The sequence below is a fragment of the Stenella coeruleoalba genome (genome assembly GCF_951394435.1).
Source record: "Stenella coeruleoalba genome assembly, chromosome: 5".
Taxonomy (NCBI): Eukaryota; Metazoa; Chordata; class Mammalia; order Artiodactyla; family Delphinidae; genus Stenella; species Stenella coeruleoalba.
Genome location: NC_137150.1, coordinates 67,059,631 through 67,082,749, shown reverse-complemented (window position 1 = coordinate 67,082,749; position 23,119 = coordinate 67,059,631). Strand labels below are relative to the sequence as shown.

The 23,119-nt window shown below is 42.1% G+C and overlaps 1 protein-coding gene across 1 annotated transcript in view; it reads left to right on the top strand.

The window, feature by feature from the left end:
• P3H2 (prolyl 3-hydroxylase 2) overlaps positions 1-22,605 on the top strand; it is a 146,109-nt gene extending 123,504 nt beyond the window's left edge. Inside the window, exons 8-15 of the mRNA XM_079922017.1 lie at positions 1,897-1,991; positions 8,248-8,375; positions 8,935-9,030; positions 9,563-9,713; positions 10,824-10,941; positions 11,898-11,973; positions 16,083-16,223; positions 21,559-22,605. Coding sequence (XP_079778143.1) covers positions 1,897-1,991; positions 8,248-8,375; positions 8,935-9,030; positions 9,563-9,713; positions 10,824-10,941; positions 11,898-11,973; positions 16,083-16,223; positions 21,559-21,651 — 898 coding nt within the window. The 3' untranslated portion in view covers positions 21,652-22,605. The remainder of the gene's footprint in view (positions 1-1,896; positions 1,992-8,247; positions 8,376-8,934; positions 9,031-9,562; positions 9,714-10,823; positions 10,942-11,897; positions 11,974-16,082; positions 16,224-21,558) is intronic.
• The last annotated feature ends 514 nt before the right edge of the window (positions 22,606-23,119 follow it).

The following is a 23,119-nucleotide window of genomic DNA, read 5'->3' as shown; positions in this document are numbered from 1 at the left end:
AATAGGCAAAGGGATATAATTAGAAGAGCTCTGAACTGGGAATTAGGAGTTCTGCATTCTGGTCCCGTATTTCCAAGGCACCTTAAATAATTTATCTTCCTCTCTGGGTCTCATGCTTTTCCTCACATCAAGGGGTTGAATCAGGTGATCTCTAATGGCTAAATGTTCTGTGACTCTAAATCAGAGAAAGTTAGATGCTGTTTTTGATTTTTTAATAGGAAAAAAACAATTAAATTATCTTTTTCATGCTAAATTTTCTTACTGCATTTATTTGAAAGCATCAAGCTCGGAAAGTTTTACAGCAAGCTAAAATATTAAGTGTCATGAACTCAATCAGAAATGAAGAAAACGCAATTTTTAAAATGATAGATGTCAAAAGTCAGTTTACATGTTCTGAGCATTTCAAGGAGTCATAGAATTTTGGAGTAACACGTTTGAGATTGTCCACTGAAAAAAATATGCACTCTAAAATTGAGAGTTACGGTTTTTTTTTTTTTTTGTGGTACACGGGCCTCTCACTGTTGTGGTCTCTACTGTTGCGGAGCACAGGCTCCAGACGCACAGGCTCAGTGGCCATGGCTCACGGGCTTAGCCGCTCCGCTGCATGTGGGATCTTCCCGGACCGGGTCACAAACCCATGTCCCCTGCATCGGCAGGCGGACTCTCAACCACTGCGCCACCAGGGAAGCCCAGGAGTTATGCTTTATTCAGTGGATTTTCTGAGGACTTCAAGCCCGGGAGACAGCCTCTCAGATGGCTCTGAGGGACTGCTCCCAAGAGTTAAGGGAGGAGCCAGGATGTATATGAGTTTTGTAACAAAAAGCGGACAGTCAGAATAGCAAAAGATTACTGTTAATTAAAGAAAACAAGACATCCCTAGTTAATTTAGGGTTTACGCTTTTCTATGTATGGGAAGATTTCAAGAGCCTGGGCTCATTGAAATCATTCCTTTGATATGCACCTCAGCTCTCTGGGGCCAGTGTCCTGTGTTTTCCCATCCTGAGTCCCCTCAGGGTGCACCGTTGAGGGGAGGCTGCAGTGCCTGACTGCTTGATGGTGTGTATCCTGTTTCCATCCTCAGTTCCTTCAGTGCTCACCATCAGGGGAGGCTGTAGTGGCTGATGGCTTGATGGTCGCAACATCCTTCATTTACTGATATGGCAGGTGGCATTCTTAGTCCACAAGATCTTGAAGTCCAGGTTATTATCAAAATCAGAAACTGAGGCCCTGACAAGGCAAAGGACTCAGTGTCTCACCATGAAGGACTGGCAGATCCAGACCTTCTTATTCAAAATCTTGTGGTCTTTCACTGAGCTTCAAGGGCTCAACCCCTGGGTGACCTCAAATTATTGCAAGGGATCCAAGAATGTATATGCATATTTGGATTTGCTCAATTTGTATATATTGAAAGGGCATCATGCTATTGTGTGTGTTCACAAGGTTTGACACAAACTCATGTCTTCTATCTTGGAATAGTCGAGCACCACTACACTCGGACATGATTTATTTCAATTCAACCATCTTTCAGTGATGCACTCTATATTCAAGACATATAATACAACACTCTGAGCATTGTAAACATGCATGTGACCATTGTTTCATGCTCTGTTGGTACTCAAAGTCTAATCTCAAGGGGTTTACATTATGGATACAATGAACTGTAATAAAGGTTGCTAAGAAGATTTAGAGAAGTGAAATAGAGCCCACTCAGTGGGAAAATAGAGAAGAGCTTCATGGAGGCAATGGCATCTAATTTGATCTTGAAAGATGTGGACTTGTGAACCACAAAACTATACAATATGAAGTCATAGACTACCTGAGTAAGGTATCCTTTGCCTTTGAACATCTTTATTCGATGGGATATTGCTATTTCAACTTTTTTTTTTGAATGGGCAGGGTCCCTTCCGGAGTGAATGCGGAGGGGGCAGAAGTTCATGGATTACCAGCGCAGAAAAAGTCATCACCCAAGATAGACCGAGACCTAAGAGAGGGTAAGTATTGTTGCACTTTCGCTCTTAGAAGGAGGGGAAGGGGAGGCTGGGACTTGGCCAGTTCTTACCCGGATCAGGGCAGAACCCATTTTCATTGAAAAATAAAGAACAGGACTAAACTACTCCAGTTCATAAAATTCTGCAAGCAAGTCTCAAAAACAAGAATGTCTCAGTCGTGTATATCACTACTTTTGGTTTTCAACAAAAGCGCTACCAAATTCACTCACAGGGGTCCTATGAGCTAGGCAGGGACTATATGATCATTGCCGTCCTCAGCTGAGTACCTGAGGCTTGGAGAGGTTACCTGGCTTACTTCTCTCACATTGGAGGGGAGTGCTAGAGAGCATGCAATAGACCGTGTATCGGGGGAACTTGAAGAGACAGGTCACATGGGATATTAGTTAACTTAAGATCCTTGAGGCACATATCTGATCAAGGCTTTGAGAAATCAGTAGAATTTAGATTAGATTGACAGAAGTGTGGAGGAAGCCATTCAAGTGGATGAAACAAAGGACACAAAATGCTCAGAGATGGAGACAGCAGGATATTAGATGCCTGTTTACATAACCTCAGAATGACTGGAGCCACAGGTAGAGTGTTGCCAAACGTAGGTTTTAAATAGAGCCAAACATTGTTGTAATCATAACTTATTAGCAAGTGTAGTACTAACAACAGTAGTAATCCTTAACAATTATTATTACTTCTATATGTTTTACAATTTTCCCAGCATATTTATACACAGTTCATTTTAATACTGGCAGCATCTCCTGTGAGACAAGTGTCCCCCACTTCACAGGTAAGAAAACTGAGGCTCACAGAGATGTAGTGACCTACCCAAAGCCTCAGAGCTTGTAATAGGTTAAGCAGGCTTTTGAATCCAAATCCCATTTTCTGTTCTTCACCTGATGATGGAACATAGAAGTGTCTAGATATCTGAAATGTATCCCCTATTGATTAAATAATTGCAAGATAAGAAGACGTTTTTCAAAAACCTGCATTGAGAATAAGTACAGTCCCCCTTTCCCCAACAGGAGAGATGTCAGCACATTCCTCTAGTTGATTTGAAAACTTCTGGCTGTCTGCAGCTCTCACATTTCCCAGCCCTTTCCTTCCTCAGCTTCCAAGTCAGTTTGAGGCAGTAAACAGGATAATATGCTCATCTAATCTGACCTGGACCTCAGTTTGTAGTCACCAAGCCCAAGCTATTTTACGAGTGCCAGAGAGCTTCATGGTCAGCCAGAGTTCACGTTGCTTTTTAAGCTGAGAAATCACCCAGGAAGTACATGCCAGTAAGCTGCACTTTGCTGTAAACGTTTGGGAAGCTCCAGAACAGTTGCCAAATTTCAAAGCATTTTTTTCCTGGCTACCAGGGGATCTGATGTCCAGCAACTGACTAAGAAGGCTAATGGGAAGAGTAGAACAGAAAACTACACAAGATGGAGAAAGGTCATGATTGACTGGGTGGCCAAACTCTATCATTTCTGCCATTGAATGCGCTAATGAATCATAGGATGTTCCCTGGGAACCTACTGGAAAGCCTTCTGTGCAGTCACTAGAGATCAAAATATGGTCTAAATAAAGAACAGTGGTAGACAAGAGGCAAAGTTCCCAATGAGAAAACACTTTCAACATCTTAGTTTGACTGAAAGCAGATGTCAGGGAGGCAAGAAGGGATGCGTGCTTCCAGATAGAATATATTTCAGCTTTTCTCATTTTCCACAAAGAGATTGTCATCTACTCTGGTTACCTAACAGTATTTAGTAGTATTCATACTGGATGTCTCCCGAGCATTAAGATGGGAGTGACTCAGGGCTACTGCACCCCAGAGCGACTCCAGCCCTTGGAATATGCATGTCATCTGATTAAAAACATCTGTCACTTATCCATTCTTCTTTCAACCACCAGTTTTCCAAAAGCCCTGCTCGAGAATAATCCCAGAGTCAGCGGGGGTAGAGTAGAAATAACTTTGAACTTGGAGTCAGGAAGCCTATCTTAGTCTGATGTTCTCCAGAGTGATGGGTAACTAGAGACTCACTCTCTCTGACCCTTATGGTCCTTTACCTGTAACAGAAGGATAGCAACTCTTTGGAGAGGACGAATATGAAAGTCTTTTGTAAACTGTAAAGGGCGGTGCTCATATAAGGGCTTGTTAGCACACTCCCGTCGTAACTTATATGACCTTGTCGTATTTATGGTAAAATATATCTTCTTGCCATGAGCCATAGGCAGTGAACACAAAAGAGCATTTTCCTGTAAGATTCCTCTTTATTGCAAATGGAGAGTCAGAGCCAGGCACATACTTTATGAATGAGAGCAGAATTAAGTTGTTTAACTAAATCTCCTTAGGCTGTGGTTAAGAGTTGGCCGAAGCTGTCAAATCAGATCCCAGGAACCACAACTTATTGGACTACATTTTTATTTTTATTTTAATGTTTTTCTCTGTCTGTTGTGCTACTAGTCATTTATAGGCTGGTAGACTTGCATTTTTGAATGGCAGGATTTATTTTTCCTTCTACATTTTTGTTTTCCTTTTGGTTAGTGGGTAGGTAGTTGCCTGTTTTTTGTTAAATGGATGTGTGGGAAACCTCTGTATGAAACTCTGTGCTTAGTGGTGGTTGTGCGAGCTGCATGAAAGGCAGATGTCTATACAGATTCTGCCCAAACCTGTTAGAATTTAGGTATTTTAGACTCTGTGTTGAGCTCTGTCCCTTCACCTGATCTTTGTATATTGCTTATGCCATGGTTGGGGAAATTGTCAATATCCCAGTAGCTCTCTTTTAAATATGATCCATTATGCCATATGCTTATTAAGATGTCTCATTCGAACTTAACACAATATACCAGGCACATTTTAACAATTCAAACATGAGCATCATAATAATGGAAAATACTTATACAGAGCTTAAGCATGGTAGGCATTTTTCTGAATGTTCTAAAATAACTTTTGAAGTCATGTTTTGAAAATAAACTAATATATTTAAAGTGATACACTCTCAATATAGAAAATGAGAAAAACATGACAAAGTACAAACCAACCTAGTCCACTAAACCCTTGATCTGTCTTCCATTTCTATTCGAATTTTATACTAGAAAATTCTTTCCAGTGAACGTGCAAGTATCTTGTCTTTCTTGTTGAAGGAACGTCTCTCTCTGTGTTTCTGAATGGAAATGGAATATGCCATTCACTTTGGAATATTTGAGGGACGGTCTCAATGTAAACTATATAGATTAGAGCAACCTTTCCCAGACAAACTGTTTTTTGTTAAGAGGTCCATTCCACGCTGTGAAAAAATTTAGCACAAAGGTAGCAGCTTACAATAACATACACTTACTATCTCACAGTTTCTGTGGGTCAGGACTATGGGGGTAGCTTAGCTGGGTGCATTGCTTCAGGGTCTGTCACAAGGCTCCATCAGGTGATGATCAGGGCTGACGTCTCTTCTAAAGCTGGGAAACTATCTTCTTCCAAGCTCAGATGACAGAATTCGATTCCTGAAAGCTGTTCTCAGTTTCTTGTTGACTGTTGGCTGGAGGATGCCCTCAATTCCTTGCCGTGTGAGCCTGTCCAATACAGCCACTTGTTTCATCAGACTATAAGCTGAGAAAGCAACAGACTGAGTCAACCAGCAACATAGAAATTGCAATGTTATGTAACCAATCAAAGACGTGATATCCCATCACCTTTGCCATATTCTATTAGTTAGAGGCAAGCTGCAGGCCTCACCCACACTTGAGGGAAGCAAAGTACACAAACCTATGAGTACCAGGAGGCTGTGACCATTAGGGGCCAACCTAGAGTCTCTCTGCCATAGGAAGGAAGGAGGGAGGAAGGAGGGAGGATGGGAGGGTAGGAGGGAGGGAGGGAGGGAGGGAAGGAGGAAAGAAGGGGAAGAGGGGAAGGAAGGAAATGAGGGAAGGAGGGAGGAAACAGGGAGGGAGGAAGGGAGGGAGGAAACAGGGAAGGAAGAAAGGGTGGGTATTGTGTTAATTTAAGGGTGAGAACGGCTGCATATTATATTGATATTTAGGAGATTCATAATGCCTGTTCACATATTAAAAGTTCCAAGAAGTCCTCTTAAATTTTGTTTACTCCAGTACTTCCCAAACATATTTGATCTATAAACTCTTTTTTCATTAACAACTTTTCTGTAGAACACAGTTTGAAAAACATTGAATTATAGGAGATATATAGATATAGATAGATATAGATATTTATGTATGTATTTTCTGTTCATCCAAAAGATTGATACTAAAACTGGGAGCTTGTGGATATATTCCTGGAATCCAAGAAATTCTGTATTTATAAATGTTGATGGCCATTTAAAAAATTAAGAGGAAAAAAAAAATAATAAGAGGGGCAACTAGTGGGTCATCTGAATAACCCCTTATAGCCAAGGACTGCCATGAGATTTCATACCTCAGTGGGTATGGATGCAGTTACCATCACATTGGCATCGGTTAATAACACTTCAATGATCAAAGACTAATAAGAATTGAAGTAGGACAAACTTATGAATAATGTATTAAGACCAGATGAAGGCTAAAATTCATTATGGTCCACTAAGATTCCACAGTAGTTTCAACAGAGAAAACTTGTAGTAGAATGAGTCATCACACACCAAAAGCACTCTGAGGAATGCTGGCTCAGAAGAACCAGGGCCAGATCACTCATTAGAATATTCATGTGGAACATTGCTTTTTAGTTTCCACAAAATAATATTAACCATTTTATTAATATTGTTAATTTGAATTTAGCTGGTTTTATGGTCTTGCTTTTATTTAATCTTGTAAATTGGTTTGGGTATGATAGTTGTATGAAGCTATAAAAATAAATACTGTACCTACAGTTTTATGATTGCAAACATGGAAGTAAAAGTGCAGTACAAATAATTCACTGAAGCTTCTTAGGGAACTTTTGCTTTAACAGATAACCATACATTACTCAAGATTGAGAAACACTGTCCCATTATTTTAATATTCCATTAATCACGGAATTGTACTGATTCCGGGCTGTACTAACTCTTTTATCCCAACTGGCCTAATAACATTCAGTGCCATTCCCTAGTTTGACTAATCTGTTTTAAAGCCAAAGAGTAGACATCAATTTCAGTTGTCTCCTTCTCCTTCAATGATGTGTTTTAGACCAGTGTGCTGGTGACCATTGCCCAACTGGGGGGGGGATGGGAGGAGCCCTCCTCACCCCCGTGCCCTCCATGGTGAGCTGCCCTTGTTGACAGGCATCAGGTCCCTTAGGAGGAATATTATAAAGAGGAGAAAAACAAGTTTTACTTTTCTATTCAGTTTTCTGCTTCAAGGTGTTTGTACTTTGCTACACTGGAAGATTTCCTCACCATCAGAGGCTTTGTCCATCAGTCCTATTCTCTATGAGGAAAGAACCATGTCAGGTCTAGATTTTGTAATTTCGCCACCAAAACATAGCCCCAAAGCATCATGCTTTGAAGAGCCAATATGGAGCTAATTTTATAAAGTTGGAAGCTCTGTCCAGTGAGGGAGAAGGTGCCTACAGGAAACTGTCCTGTGGGGGAGAGAGCAGAGAAAAAGAGATATTCCAAAAGTCAGACCATCCAGAGTCAGTAGGTGGTGGAAAGAAGACTGGAAAGGAGTCAGGTGACTTGGTTATGACTGTCCTGATGGGCATTTATTCCCTGAGTTACTTGGTGAAGGTTTTGCTCTAGATACCGGTGGAACTGAGGACACAAACATGTCGTCAAATAATTTATTTCTCTCTTTGTTTCTTTCTTTTTTTTTCAATTGTTTGGTTGTCCTGCTATCTCTTTAAAAAGTCTTTACCTACCCTGAGGTCATGTCATCCAGTAATTGCATGAGATGTTGTGGCAGAGGTAGGAACCCAGGGCTGTGGAGAAGGGAGGGGCCCACTGCTGAGAAAATTCTGGAAAGTCTTCAGCGAGAAGAATCCTATGAGATGCCCAGTCTGTTTTGCAGGATCATCCCTGGAATCAAGTGGCAAAAAAAACAGCTTATCAATCCCCAAATCCTATACAAATGTAATATATTAATTACAACATCATGGGGAAACCTGGTAGCCAGACATCTGCTTTTTTCTTGAATCCATATTGCATTTCTCAGGCTTCCAGATTTGTAATTTGTCTTTGCGTTCCTAAATATTCGTGAGGAAACTGACTCCTGAACTGCACATTGAAAGCTGTTGGGTGTTCTGTGCTTCCCGCCTTGGGGACAGAGGTAACAAGGACAACCATGTGTTTTGTCCCTGCAGGTGGCCCTCTGCTCTATGAGAACATCACGTTCGTCTACAACTCCGAGCAGCTGAACGGGACTCAGCGCGTCCTCCTGGATAACGTCCTGTCAGAAGAACAGTGCCGGGAGCTGCACAGCGTGGCTAGTGTGAGGACCGGCAGCCCTGCTGTGCTGATCTGGCCTGAGCATGAAAGAGCTTTGGTCCTGGACTTACTTGGAGCCAGGAAACCAGGCCTGAAACGTTACTTTCTTTAGGAGAAGGACATTGATTGTGGAAGCACTTTCATAGCCTTTGGGTTGGGGTGATTGTAGTTTTGTCCAGCTCTGGACATAGCTCTTGGGTCTGGAAGAGCTAGAGGCTTCATTCCTAGGACAACTGTATCCAGCATGTGCCCTGCCTATCATATAAAGTCGCTGGGAAAAGTCTCTTTATTTTTATCAATAATTAATCAATATATTAAGTATTTATGTTCTACTTATTTCTACAGAAAGCAGTGGCACCATTTTATAATGAAAATGCGGGGTGAAAGTTAAATAAAGATGCCTCTTTTGGTTGGAAGAATTAATGATACCGGAATCCTAGAATAAAATGGAGACGGTTCTGAGTATTGACTTTGGTTCTCAGCTTTCTGGCAGTCAAGGCAGAAAGGGAGATGGGATGAATTCGTTATCCTCATTAGTAAAGCACCTTGTATTTTGCTTCTAGGGAATCATGCTTGTTGGTGATGGATACAGAGGAAAAACTTCACCCCATACACCCAATGAAAAGTTTGAAGGTGCAACCGTCCTGAGAGCACTCAAAGTAAAACTTAACTTCTTTTGGATTTGAATTCCTAAGGGTCAACCCAGGATCTTCTGGGAATGGCAGATACAGGGAAGAGAAAGGTTTAAGATATGGACCTATCAGCTCATTGAAGGGAGCAAGTATGAAATGGCACCTTCATTGTTTTTAATCACTCCTTCATTCCTCCATTCGGTTATCAATTGATCAAACTCTATTTCCTAGATTGGCATCTGACAAATAATACACAACCCCCTTGTCCTCAAGTAGCTCAAGGTCCAATGGTGAAAACGTACTCAAAAAAGTTATCAGTCTGTACTGCGAGAGGTGTTTTTGTAGAAGAGTGAGGAAAGTGTTCTGAGAGGAGAGGAGAGGGATATTTAGCTCTCAACTTTCCCTCATTTTCCTAAACCAAATCCGCAAGTCTGTAGTAGTATTCCCACGAGCCAACAGAGAGATGAGCATCCTATATTGGCTTAATAAAACCTAGCATCTGTTTTCCTCCAGCCTTCCAATCAACCCGGTAGTTTCTAATATTCTTCTTTTTCTTCAGTTTGGTTATGAAGGCCGAGTCTCCCTGAAGAGTGCCCGTCTGTTTTATGACATCAGCGAGAAGGCTCGAAAGATTGTCGAATCCTATTTCATGCTGAACTCAACCCTGTATTTTTCCTATACACACATGGTCTGCCGCACAGCCCTGTCTGGTGAGATTCCAGAATCTGAACATGTTCCCTTTTACCCACAGTGAAATGAGAAAGAAAACAATGCAGAACAAAGCTCTGTGAACATGTCAGACTAACGGTTCAGAAGAGTTCTACATTTCTAGAACAAAAGAAGCTTACTCACTCTGATTTTTCCCTTCCCTCTTTTTCTACTTTGCTGGTTCCCTAAAGTATTAGAAGACCATCACGCTGCCTATTTTCCCTTTCAAATCCATTTCTTCTGCTTGCTACAATCACACAGAAAAATCCCTTTCTGCTCTAGGTTTCACTTTTCAGGGTTCAAGAACCTGGAAATTACAGTCACCATTATGCCCACCAGCATTGAGGGGAAGCATAGAAGATAAAAAGGATTGTTGAAAGAAATGTTTTCAAAAGGCAGAGACCTCCTCACTCCCTGGCGTCACTATTTTTTTCTCTACATCTTCTCTTCTATACCCTCCTGAGGAGGAGGGGGGGAGAGAATGTCACAGAAGTAGACTTTTCCACTTGTGAACCTTCAGCTGCATCAAATCTTTTCTTTTCTTAATTTTTTTTTTTTTTTTTTTTTTTTTTTTTTGTGGTACGCGGGCCTCTCACTGCCGTGGCCTCCCCCGTTGCGGAGCACAGGCTCCGGACGCGCAGGCCCAGCGGCCGTGGGTCACGGGCCCAGCCGCTCCGCGGCATGTGGGATCTTCCCGGACCGGGGCACGAACCCGCGTCCCCTGCATCGGCAGGTGGACTCTCAACCACTGCACCACCAGGGAAGCCCAAATCTTTTCTTTTTGACGTTTGCATTTTATCCTCATCCTTTGACTGCCCCACACAAAGTACAGCCCATGAAATGCATGGAATTTCTGCATGTATATTTATATCGGAGAACTTTTATAGCTGAAGAGACAGGTGTGACTTGCCTACAGTTTTTTACATCAAGTTCATATCGAAGCAGGACCAGAGTCTCTTCACGGTGCTTGCCCAGCGTTCTTTAGCCTGCTCTGAGTTCTGATCCTCAAATTTGCAAGGGGCACCAGCCACAGGAGAAGACAGATTGCCAGCTTTGCTCTTGGAGGTTACGGCATTCAATTTCTCATGCTTCCCTGTTCCCTTTTCTGGCAGGTCAACAGGATAGAAGAAATGACCTGAGTCATCCCATCCATGCTGACAACTGCCTGTTGGATCCAGAGGCCAATGAATGCTGGAAGGAGCCTCCTGCTTACACATTCCGGGACTACAGGTACCGCCAGCATCTGATTCAGAACCAAGCTTTTGCCCAACAGTTATCAAAACCCCATGGAAACTAGAAAGCTGATCTGTTTTGCTTGTCATCACATTCATCTCAATGAAGCAGAAATGCTCAAATAATCTTCTGAAGCGGCTGCCACAACTGAGAAGTGATTTCAGCATATCATATTTTTATCTTAAAAATCCCTGCACGATTTGTTGCATCTTATTCCACAGAATGCCCATTTTGTTTTAATATAAAAAGTAAAGTTTATGGTTTTTTTTCTCACTTGGCTTTTATTTAAACATATTCCTTGTGGTATATGTATTAATATCTCAGTCTGAGAACACAGGGTGTGCGTCTCAGCAGGCATAAGGGATCACAGCACATCATTTATCTATGTCTGCATTTTGTAAGTAAGAAACTGAAAACTGAGGACAAAAAAGTTTTGTCTTATTGAATGATATTTTACTGTGTAAAGAGTCAGTTGTAGTCATCATGTATATAACGTGTTAATTATTACTACACTGTGCTCTATACAAACATGTTTATTGAGCGCCCCCTATCTGCAAGACTTGGATACACCCCTTAGATCTCTCCAGCTACTTACGGAAAAAATACATCCTTTTGACTTACTAGTATAAAAGGAAAGAACAGAGTTTTAGATTCTGTGGGCGAGATCAAAGGGCTAGATTAAACCTAGCTAGATTTTATTTGGAGGAGGTGAAATGATAGATGAAGTTTGACGTATAATTAAAACTTTAACCTGAGTGGAATAAATAAATACTTCGGGGTTATGACCCTACATCTGATCTTACTCTTGAAGGTTAGGAGGGTCAATCATTTTAACGTTTAGTTCAGAGGAAACTTACTAATCAGGCTGGTCAGTTCATGCCCAGTCTGCAGTATTCTGCGGTGATGTTGTGTAGTCATATAGGAGTACAAATTGCTTCCCTTTCTTCTTACAGTGCTCTCCTATATATGAATGATGACTTTGAAGGAGGCGAATTCATATTCACTGAGATGGATGCCAAAACTGTGACCGTAAGCAAGCCTATTCTTGCAAATTTATCTAGCATTTTTAGTCTCAATTTTGCCATTTTCCAAAGACTGCTGGATTTCAAATATTTCTGAGCTTGAGAATTCATGAGGTGGAGAGAGATCCAGTAAATGTATACATTATAAAATGTTAGAAATGGAATCATCAATAAAAATCTTCTTTTCCTTTTTACAGATGGGTAATTTAAAGAATATATATTAAGGATCATATAGTTAGTTTGTGTTAGACTTAGAACCTAGGTCTTCTGATTCTTTGCCAAGTAATCTGATGGGAACCTAAAAACACCTATTCTTAAATCACCCACGACTATGACAAGTCAAATGACTCTACAGAATGGCTTTCAGGTACCCTGGTGCTCTGTATGTTAGGTGAGCATTGGCTTCCATACCCCTCATTATCCAAATTATGATATGCGTGTGTATATATATATGTATACATATATATACATATATATATATATAAAATTCTGATAGTAAGTAAACCTATACTTGAAAATTGATATATACACATTCACACAGACACACGTGTTATATATTCATACTTTGGATGAGATTCTAAGCACACCTTCGTAGATCAAAAATCAAAAGTTAAACTCAACCACCATCTTCCTAAGCAAACTAATGCCTTTGGACAACCAGCCTACTGAACACATATAAACTGTATAGCCAGAATCTTTGGTTTTTAAGCCGAACAGCATATGCCATGGTAGAAAAAAGAGGTTTTCCGATTGAGGAGATAATTGAATTATAAGTAGATTATGAGATATCTCTTTCCTCTATACAAAATCAAAATAGTTGAGACATGTATGTGATAGATTTCAAGGATTTTGCATTATGTAAGCTATTTCCACAACTTTTTTCTGCGTTTTATTTCTTTCCCCTCTTATTTTGTACCCTTTTCTTGGTCTCATTCATGGCATACTACCAGGGTGTAAGCAAATGATATAAAAACGATGTATTACTGGACTTAAAGGGAAAACCTATGGGAATTCTGGTTAAAATTGTCCAGAAACATTGATCTAATTAAGAACAATATTTCATACACTTTAATGTACTGTATATTTAAAAGGTCATGATGCCTCACACTCTTTTTTGTGAAAAGCTTAAATATTATCATGGGAGTATTTTGATGCTTCATGATTTGGGAAATTAAATCAAGACTGATGATCCAGGCTCAGTTTAAATGCCAATACAAAAATATCAACTTTTGATAAGCCTCTGTGCAGAAAGCATTTGATTTCTGAGCTCTGCTAACAGGTTCAAAACTGCTTGAATCTCACACAATTGGAAAGAAAATCAGGCAGGTGGTTGAAAAGATTTCTTTGCTTCTGCGCCATCTAGTGGCCATATTTGGAAATGTTCAATGTTTGAAAGTAAGTAAGGCGGGAATATTATTGATATGTATGAATCATAAATGAATCATTAAATATGTGTGAATTCACCAATTTTTGAATTAAAATTAACTGTAATTCTGCTTTTTAAAGATGTGAAAGCAGATGCTACTCCTCTTTAAAAGATTTATACTTTTAAGATAAAGATGCAGCTATTTTTAAAAGTACTGAATCTAACCACCACCATCCCCTAAAAAAGTAAAACTAATTTAAACAATGTTTTAATGAAAAAGCTCCAAGTTGAGAGATCTATGTTCAAAAATTAGTTCTACTTCAGATTAATGCATATGGTAGAGTTTTGGGAGCATGTTGTAGATAATTAAAATTCTTAGTTAACCAGTGCCAATAGCAAAGAGTAATGGACAGTTTTCCTTTTCAGTTTTCCCTCCCTTGATTCTGGAGGGAAAATGGGAGCAGGGAAATGCCCCAGCTTTGTGCTATGCAAGGAAGAATAGTCTCCTAAGTTCTTTACTTCGGAAAAATCTGGAAATTGTAGAATTACTGAATGGTGGCTGAAGATGTACATTTATTCAAGGCAAGTACAGCACAAAGCCTTCTCTGACTTTAATCATCAGTTAGATGCAAATCAAAAGGAATTTTCTTTCATCATACTTGGAAGAGCCATGGATTATTTTCGACAGCAGCATATTTGTGAAACTTGGGTATTTCGTTATTTTGGTTTCTCTGTGCAAGTTTGAAAAAGATAAAATCCAATGAGTTCCATTTGCTTCATGAAAAACTAAACTCAGTGGGGCTGTGTTCCAAACGTATGTTTACAATCATTTAAACTTCAGAATACATTTTCCCTTAGAAGCAATGTCATTAGTGGAGCTTGTTTATTCCTCCGCATACCTGATCTATGAGAGGTGATGCTCTCCATTTGATAAGATTAGTCCTTTGTGACTCCACGTACCTGCAACCAATCCCAACCGCTTCAGGCAAATGGATAGCTTCTTTTCCCAAAGTTCTTCATGTGTAAACATATTTTCAATTCTTCCATCAGAGACAAAGCATTAAATTGTTCCCACAGCCTCTCTTTAGTATTGTAAGATGTTGATGCCAAGACTCTAATCACGTAGAAGCAATGGCAAGCACGTGTGGATAAGTAAGCCCTTGACCAGCACCAGGGAATGAGCAGCTCAGAAAAATTGAAATTAGATCCTAAAACCATGCGTATAGGAAGGCTTTCCTGTCCTGCTTCATATGTCTTCTAGTATTAGTTAACTTGCTGTTTCTGTGTGAAAATGCACAACAAATTCCTGCTCCAGAAACACAAAATCGGATGGATGCTGGAGGCACCAGTAACTAGGAACCTAGATTCACATCAGAAAGTCACTTTGATGAAGCTGCTTGAGAAAAGCAACTCTCTCTAGCAAAGACAAATCAACTCCTCAATTATCGTGAACAGAAGAGTAACCCAGAAAGTGACTGCTTTTCTCTGCTCTTCCTTTTAACACACACACACACACACACACACACACACACCGCGCACACACACACACACACACACACACACACACACACACCCCTCAGGATCTTTGACTACTCCGCTTACCTTTGACCTTCCACAAGTTCGTCACACAGTCTGGGAGTACCTACGTTAAGTAGCGTCCAAGGACTTCAGGAAATCTTCCAAATATTCCTCCTGAAGCTGGCAGTGGAAAAACTTAGCCGATCCCATTTTATGGCGAAGGGGACCAAAGGTTCTTCTAATGGTCATATATCAACTCAAGTCAATTCAGAAAATAGCTGGTTAGAACTGGTCCATCTTATCAAATAGTACAACGATTGGTGCCACTTTCTTGCTTTTATTTCTAAGCTGTACTATGGAATAAGTCAGGTTTCTGTGTTTCCCAAGAAAGAAAAATGAACTCTGCTTAGAGCAGACACTTTATTCACGGAAGCAAGGCCCCTAATATTCCATTGCTTCAGCTTACTCAGTTTGGAGAGCCTGCTTGTTTGATCTAATGCTCTGGCTCAGGGCCCCCAGCAGTGCCTCTTTCCCTTCTACCCTGTCCTACCTAATCAGTAGTGGACAGCTCCATCTGAGCCAAGCTTGGAAGGGCTGTGCCCATCATTCCAGAGCCCTGGAGGCCATGGAATTGGTCACCTAAAGGGGTGGTGTGTTCTGATCCCTGGAGGTATGAAAACATTGGCTAAGGACTACTGGGCAGGAATATTGTAACAGGAATTAAAGTATCACATGGGATTAGACTTGACTTTTAAAAAATTTTGTATTATGAGAAGTTCACAAACCATAAATGCACAATAAGGAATTAGAAAGGGTGCCTCCAAGGAACCACTACGTAGGTCAATTATAAGAATTTGCCAGCACTCTACATGTCCCCTTGATTTGTTTTTGTCATTCCACAAATATTAAATGTACATCTACTTAGGCCAGATATTGTGCTAGTGCTAAAATTAGAGACGTGAATTAAAAGAGAGCCTTTGCTTCATGGAGTTTACCAGCCACCAACATAGCATGAATTGAGCGATTGCCATTTGCCATGGACTGTGCCAACCGTTTTACCTGATAACTTTATTTTCTGAATTAGGTATTGTTTTGACCTTATCTTTGTTTTACAGTCGAGGAAACTGAAGCAACTTTCAACCCCAGGATTCCATTAGAAGGATAGAGAAGGGGGATTGCAGAAATGGTAACAGTATAGGAATTGAGAGTCAAACTTTCACTCTCTTTCTCAGGCCTCTATAAAACCAAAGTGTGGGCGTATGATCAGCTTCTCATCTGGAGGAGAGAACCCGCATGGGGTGAAGGCAGTCACCAAGGGCCAGAGGTGTGCTGTGGCTCTGTGGTTTACCTTGGACCCACTCTACAGAGAATTGGTGAGTTTCTGACCCACCCAGAAAGCCACTGAGACATCCTATAGACCTGCTTCATGAACTGATTTATCGGAAAAGCCCTTTTGATCCATAACCCTTCAGGGATCTTAGAGATCATGGGGAAAAAACCAAAACAAAACAAAACAAAAACTTTTACAGAATCCTTTCTGTCTGGTTTCCAACACTGGCTCTGTTTTCTAAGCAAGAACAAATTTTGTTAATCAGATCCGTAACCTAGCAATTACGCATTTGATGTTTGTAGGATGAGTTTGAGGAAAAGAAGGGCTATGAATGCAGTTCTTAATCAGATGAGTTCTTAGAAGTGAAGCTTTGCAGAAATAGACCTCACAGCCATATTTGGCAGTCTCTAATTAGTCTTGAGTTTATTGATAAATTGTCGCATCAAGAGAGAGGAATCATTTTTTACTGGTCACTGGGAAGACTGATCTGTTTTCTCAACAAATCCTTGAAAAGTTCACTGAATAATTTATGAAACATATGTAGAAGAGGGTGAGGACACCTGAAAGTTTATCATTTACTACTATTAAATTAAATATTAAAATGTTGTTATTATTCTATTGGAAGTAGCTAAGGATACTTAGCCCGGGTAATAGACCGTGATCACATCCTTCTGGATGCTGTGGGCAGAGATTATGGTGTCTGTCTGTGAGGCTGCAGAGGGATGAATTAAGACCTCTGGATACAAGCCCCTGGGAGGAAAATCTAGGCTCAACATAAGGAATAACTTTCTAATTGTCAGCACTATTTGGTGGACTCGTCTTCTTTGGAAGTATTGAGTTTCTTGTCACTGGACGGCTCCAGTCAAAGCCTCAGCAACTGCTTGGCATGGAACGCTGAACCTGAACCTGAACCTGAAACTTCATGGCAAGGGCTAAACCGGATGACTTCAAAGTCTCCTCCAGCCTTGAGTCTTAATGAAGCTATGAAATTCTAGTGTTGAAAATGGCATTCTAATCAAATTTCCTCTTTACATCCCTAAATTGAATCCAATTTCATCAGAAACTTTAAAATGAGTTTCTCTTTCTCATATACTTTTTGCCATCAAACCTGACTCCGTTTTTAAGCCATATCCCCTAAGCATTCTTTCATATATTTCACAAATGTTTATGGAAGATCTACTCTGTGCCTGGAAAACTCACTAGGTAGGCCCTGGGGGTACACAGTTGAACAAAGCATAGCTTTGGCCACGAGGAGCTTGGAAAGGCTGAAAAGCAAATGACGGGGAGAAAACAGCAGTCTGCATTTGCAGGGGGATAGCAAGGAAGACTTACGTATATAAGCGCAATCCTAAGAGGGCAGAGAATGATAGCCAGCCACAGAAAGAGATAAGAATGGTCCTGACAGAGGGAGCAGAGCAGGGAGAGATCTGAAAACTTCACTTCCTTCACCTGTAATTCCTCTCTCCTCCTGTGTCTCCACATCCACAGTGTCAGCGTTCCTCCACATTACTCCTTCTGGACTAAGGAAGCTAGGTACCTGAGTACGCAGTGCAGCTATCACATTGTTGAAAAATTGCCTCGCCCTTTTTTCTCTTTAGTGTTTAATTCAATAAACATTTAACCTGTTTTATTATTCATTACCTCAGCCCTCTCTCCCAAGATATTTTTTATATCTAAATAAGCTAACACAAAGTTCTCTTTGAGCCTTGCTAACCTGGCAAGTACAGAGTTAAGAAAGTTCTTCACTCTCCAGGCTGTGGCGACATCTAGTGGTCACAGACGAAAATGACCAGAGCCTCTGAGGCAACTGCTAGAAAATTTTGCCTATGACGTGATTCCCAGACTTTGGGAATCAACTGGCGATCTTTACAAACTATTGACATTTTGTCTACCACCCTTGGAAATTCTGGGTTAATTGATTTGGGCTGTAACCTGAGTGTCGGAAGTTTTAAAAGCTCTCCAGGTGATTTCAATGTGCAAAAAAATCTTCAGAGTCCCTGAGTTAGGCGTCTGCTCTCAGGTTGCATCCCTGGGCAAAGAAAGCCTGCCTATCAATACATCGTGAGAACTGGCAGACTTCCATGCTCATAGATTAGTTAAAAGGCACAGAATTCTCAAGGAGTATTTAGCAACATACACCGGTAAGGATGCCCAATATTAGAAGCTTCAGTTGTTTGTATAGAGACTTGCAGCTCTTAAACATCTTTCCTTTCAGGACGTACATGACAACAGTCTCCTGTGCATTCAGATTGCAACATTTTGTATCTACATCAGTTTGCTAATCAGCAAGATGTTCTCCCCATATTCATAAAAGTAATACCCATTTTATTTGGACATCAAGACAGTTTAGTTTTCTGTTATTCAGTATATTTGGTCCTTGTAGGTGCCTTTTGGTCAACGTTATGCTCAATTACAAGCTCTTGAATACAAGAGGCTTTGTTTCCAAGTCATAAAATGTTCTTTATATAACTTACTATGCTGGATATTGTGCTAAGGACTACCTATAGGAGATACAAACTAGATAAGACATAACTTTTATTTTCAGGGAGCTTAAAGTCAAAGTGAAGAGATAATACAGGGGCCTGAGTAATAAAAGCATAGCAAAGTTCAGTAGGAATTATTAGAGGCAAAAATGCATGGTGGGGACTTCCCTCATGGTCCAGTGGTTAAGAATCCGTCCTGCAATGCAGGGGACACTGGTTCAATCCCTGGCTGGGGAACTAAGATCTCACATGCCGCGGCCCATACGCCACAACTACGGAGCACACGGGTTACAACTAGAGAGCCCGCATGCCACAACTAGAGAAGCCCATGTGCCGCAATGAAGAGCCGGCACACTGCAACGAAAGATCCCACATGCAGCAACTAAGACGAGACACAGCTAAAAATAAAATTAATTAATTAAAAAAATGCATGGTGTTTAGGGGATAGAAAGAGGAAACCAAAGAGGAAACCAAAGAGGAAACCAGGAAAGGCTTCATTGAGGAGATGGCATCTGACATGAGCCTTAAAAGATGAGCATGATTTCCTTAGGGAGAGATATTTTAGACAGGGACAGCCCTTCATCCACTTCTGTATTTATTCATCAACTATAATACTCCCTTGCCAGATGTGTTGAGCTTTTCTGGACACAGGAAAAACAACAGTGACCAAACATGACAAGACTCCCTGCTTTCATGGAGCTTACCTTCTAGTGAAAAAAGACAACAAATAAGTAAAAGAATAAATAATTGAGGGATTTTCAGATAGTGAGAAATGATGTGCGGGAAAGAGAACAAGGCAACTGATCTGAGAGTAAAAAGAGCCGGGGGTGAAGTGTGAGGGGCCTCCAGACAAGTGACAAGAAGAAGCTAACCGTGGTAAAGGTCTTCGGAGGAGTATTCCAGGGGGAGAAGAGGTTGTAAAGGCCCAGAGACAAGAAGGAGCACAGAACAGTCAAGAAGCAAAGAAATCCAGGGTGGCCAGAACAGGGCATGCAAGGCGGAGAGCGGGCTGAAAAGAGGGCACAGAGGAGGCGGCGATCGGATGGACAAGCTGCTCAAGAAATATGAATTCTACTCTAACTTTACAGGGGACGCCATATTCCTTCCTCACCTCCTCCAGCCCCAGGAGTTACAGGAGAGGAAAGATTACTGTAGCTAACGCGTCGTAGACTAGAGTCACGATAAAGACGGTGAAAGGATGTGGGCGATTGGAGATGCCATTTGGAGGTAGACCAGCTGGGCCTGTTGAAGGATTGGTGTGGGGATAAGAGAAAGCATAGGATACAGTGGAAGCATCCTTTAAATCCTAGGGGCACTTAACCTGGACTAGGATGAGGAAGTCCTTCTCAGAGTGCTGTGTTCAGAGACCGTGTGGTAAGTCAGGAAGGTGGAATGTAAGGTGAGGCGAGAGGGGAAGACAAGGTGAGCTGAAGAAGAGAGAAAAGTCAGAGTCCTTATAAGCACATCAAGGAGGTGGGACCTGGAGTCTTCCCTGGTGGTGCAGTGGTTGAGAATCCGCCTGCCAATGTAGGGGACACGGATTCGAGCCCTGGTCTAGGAGGATCCCACATGCCGCGGAGCAACTGGGCCCGTGAGCCACAACTACTGAGCCTGCGCGTCTGGAGCCTGTGCTCCGCAAGAAAAGAGGCCGCGATAGTGAGAGGCCCGCGCACCGCGATGAAGAGTGGCCCCCGCTCGCCGCAACTAGAGAAAGCCCTCGCACAGAAACAAAGACCCAACACAGCAAAAATAAATAAATAAAATAATAAACTCCCACCCCCAACATCTTCTTAAAAAAAAAAAAAAAAGGCGTCCCTGGTGGCGCAATGGTTGAGAGTCCTCCTGCCGATACAGGGGACGTGGGTTCGAGCCCCGGTCCGGGAAGATCCCACATGCAGCGAAGCGGCTGGGCCCGTGAGCCATGGCCGCTGAGCCTGCGCGTCCAGAGCCTGTGCTCCGCAACGGGAGAGGCCACAACAGTGAGAGGCCCGCGTACCGCAAAAAAAAAAAAAAAAAGAAGATCCGAGCTGGAGCGTGGAGCAATGGGAACCCACGTGAGGGTTGTGAGCAGTGAGCAGGAAAGGGTGGGGCTCGTGATTCAAGTGCAGAGAGTCCATCAGAAGCAAGTGGGAGGGGGTGTGAAACAGATCCGTTTGGAAGCTGCCGCAGTAACTGAGTTAAGAGATGATGAGAGCGTAAACCCATGGTCCTCAAGCAGGAGCGATTTTGCGTCCTCTACGGCACATTTGGCAACATTTAGAGACATGTTTGGTTGTCACGACTTGGGGCCAGGCATGTGCCACTGGTTACCTGTAGTAGGCAGAAGCCAGCGATGCTGCTAGACATCCTACAATGCACAGGACAACCCACCCAACAGAGTTATCTGCTCCAAGACGTCAGCCGTCAAGGCTGAGAAACAGTGGCCTGAAGTAAGGCGACGGTATGTGCACTGCAAAAAAGAGGGGGCAGAACAGAGAGGACTGGTGACTTATCAGATCCAAGAAACCCTGGTCAGGGGGAGCAGTGGTGGTCTCTACTGAGAGAAGAAATATGTGAAGAGGACAGAGTAGGCCTGTGGGGGAGAAAATGGTGAATTCAGCTTGAACACTGACCTGGAGAACTGAACTGGAGATCTCGGTGGGACCACAAAGTAGCAAGGGAAGCCAGCAGTTGAATATACAAGATTGCTTGGCAAGAGAGAAATCTTGGAAAGTAATTGCTCAGGACATAGGGAAGTTAAGAGAAGGTACCCGGGTAGGGATGGAGATGAGGTTTCATTCTTAGCCAGATTTAGCACCCATCCATGTACAGATGGATGCCTGGAAGTGTTGAGGAAGCTTCTGCCACTGATTAGTACGCTTGTAACAGCAATGTGGAAATTGTCTTTTTTTGCAGGAGCGAACACAGGCTGATGAAGTGATCGCGATCCTGGATCAAGCACAGCAAGGGAAGCACAAACCAAAGATCAACCCCAAAGATGAGCTATGAAAACGAGAGAAAGAGTGTTCTATCAGATATTTATATAAATTGTTAATCTTATGAGAACCTTTTTATTTTTGTACAGAGCCACGGTATATATTAACAGGTTACTATGAGTCACCAGATCTCCCTTCTGTGCCTAAGGATGCTTGCTTTGCTTTGCCCCTCTCGGTCTTTGTGTCTTGGTTTTTCAGCAGGTCATCTCTCAAAGCCCAGTCACGCCCTCCCCACCACACACACACACACACACACACACACACACACACACACTTCATTTGCTGTAGATCCTAAAACTCAAGCAGAAAGAGTCAGTCCATTCTTGGCGAGACAACAGCTCCCAGACATGCCCACGTCTAAAGTTAGCATGTGATTTGAACTCAGAAGGCCTTCCTGGCTCTGTGCCTTTCAGCCACCATCTCCCCCAGGGCTGATGGCCATGAGTTTGAGTCTGAGGAATCTCTGGTGAGGTCAGAACTGCTTCAGGTATTGCTGGCTTGAGGGCCCCCAAGCTCTGCAAAGGAACGACTCTGATGAGGACGGCGTGAGACGGGGGAGCTCAGCCTTCCCAGGGCCTGGGTGGAGTTTGTGACTCTGGTGTTTTCAGCAGAGAGCACCCTTACACTGGAAACTTCAATTCGCCCTGCAACCGGGTGCCAGAAAGGACTGCCCGAGGAGTTGTGTCTTTAAAAAGGTTGTACAGGGGTTGAAGTGGCATGGGTCTTCATCCCAGTGACTTTGGAAGGAAATCTTTAATCCCACCTGCATCAGGGCACCATGGCCACGTTGCCTGAGAGTGGGCTCCACTGTTGAGAAGGTGTGTCTTGTTCTTCAGCAAGAATAAAATGGATTTCTGATTGATTCCACTCTCCATCTGCATATATTTTGGGGGCCCCTTCTCTTTGGTGCTCTCCAGCTCACGGATTTTAGTGCTTGTATCTGATTTTTTAAATAAAGGGAGCCTTCTTTTAATATTTGGCGTTTATTTTTCTTCCCCCAAATGTTTCGTTTGTCTCCAGGTAATGGTTTTGTGATCCCCCAGGAGCTTTGGGGACCACCCGGGGTAACACTGGGCCATGGCTAGCTTTGCTGGCAGGTGCTTTGGGGCCGCAAGAAGGTGGGAGCATTACTTGTGAAGAAACAGATGGTTAGCAAACAGGTGTTAATCCAGAGAACATCTGGTCCTTGGTGTGAATTCTAAGGAAGACACTGCAGAGACAATGTTTTGGGGGGTGGGGACTGAGGTTGTTCTAGCTGAGGGAGTCTGCTCCACTAACCCATGGGAGATCGTCTGCCTCTGTGATGGGCAGTGGTAGAGGTTGTAGCCCTTAAGAAAACCAACAGATAAAAGCATTTTCTTAAAATCACATTTACTTTCTGCCATTTATGATCTTGGGTGCTGGTAAGAACATTCATCCTTTGAGACTGAAAAATTGGGTCATAATGATTTATGTGCCATCCGTTTTTCACCCAACCTTCT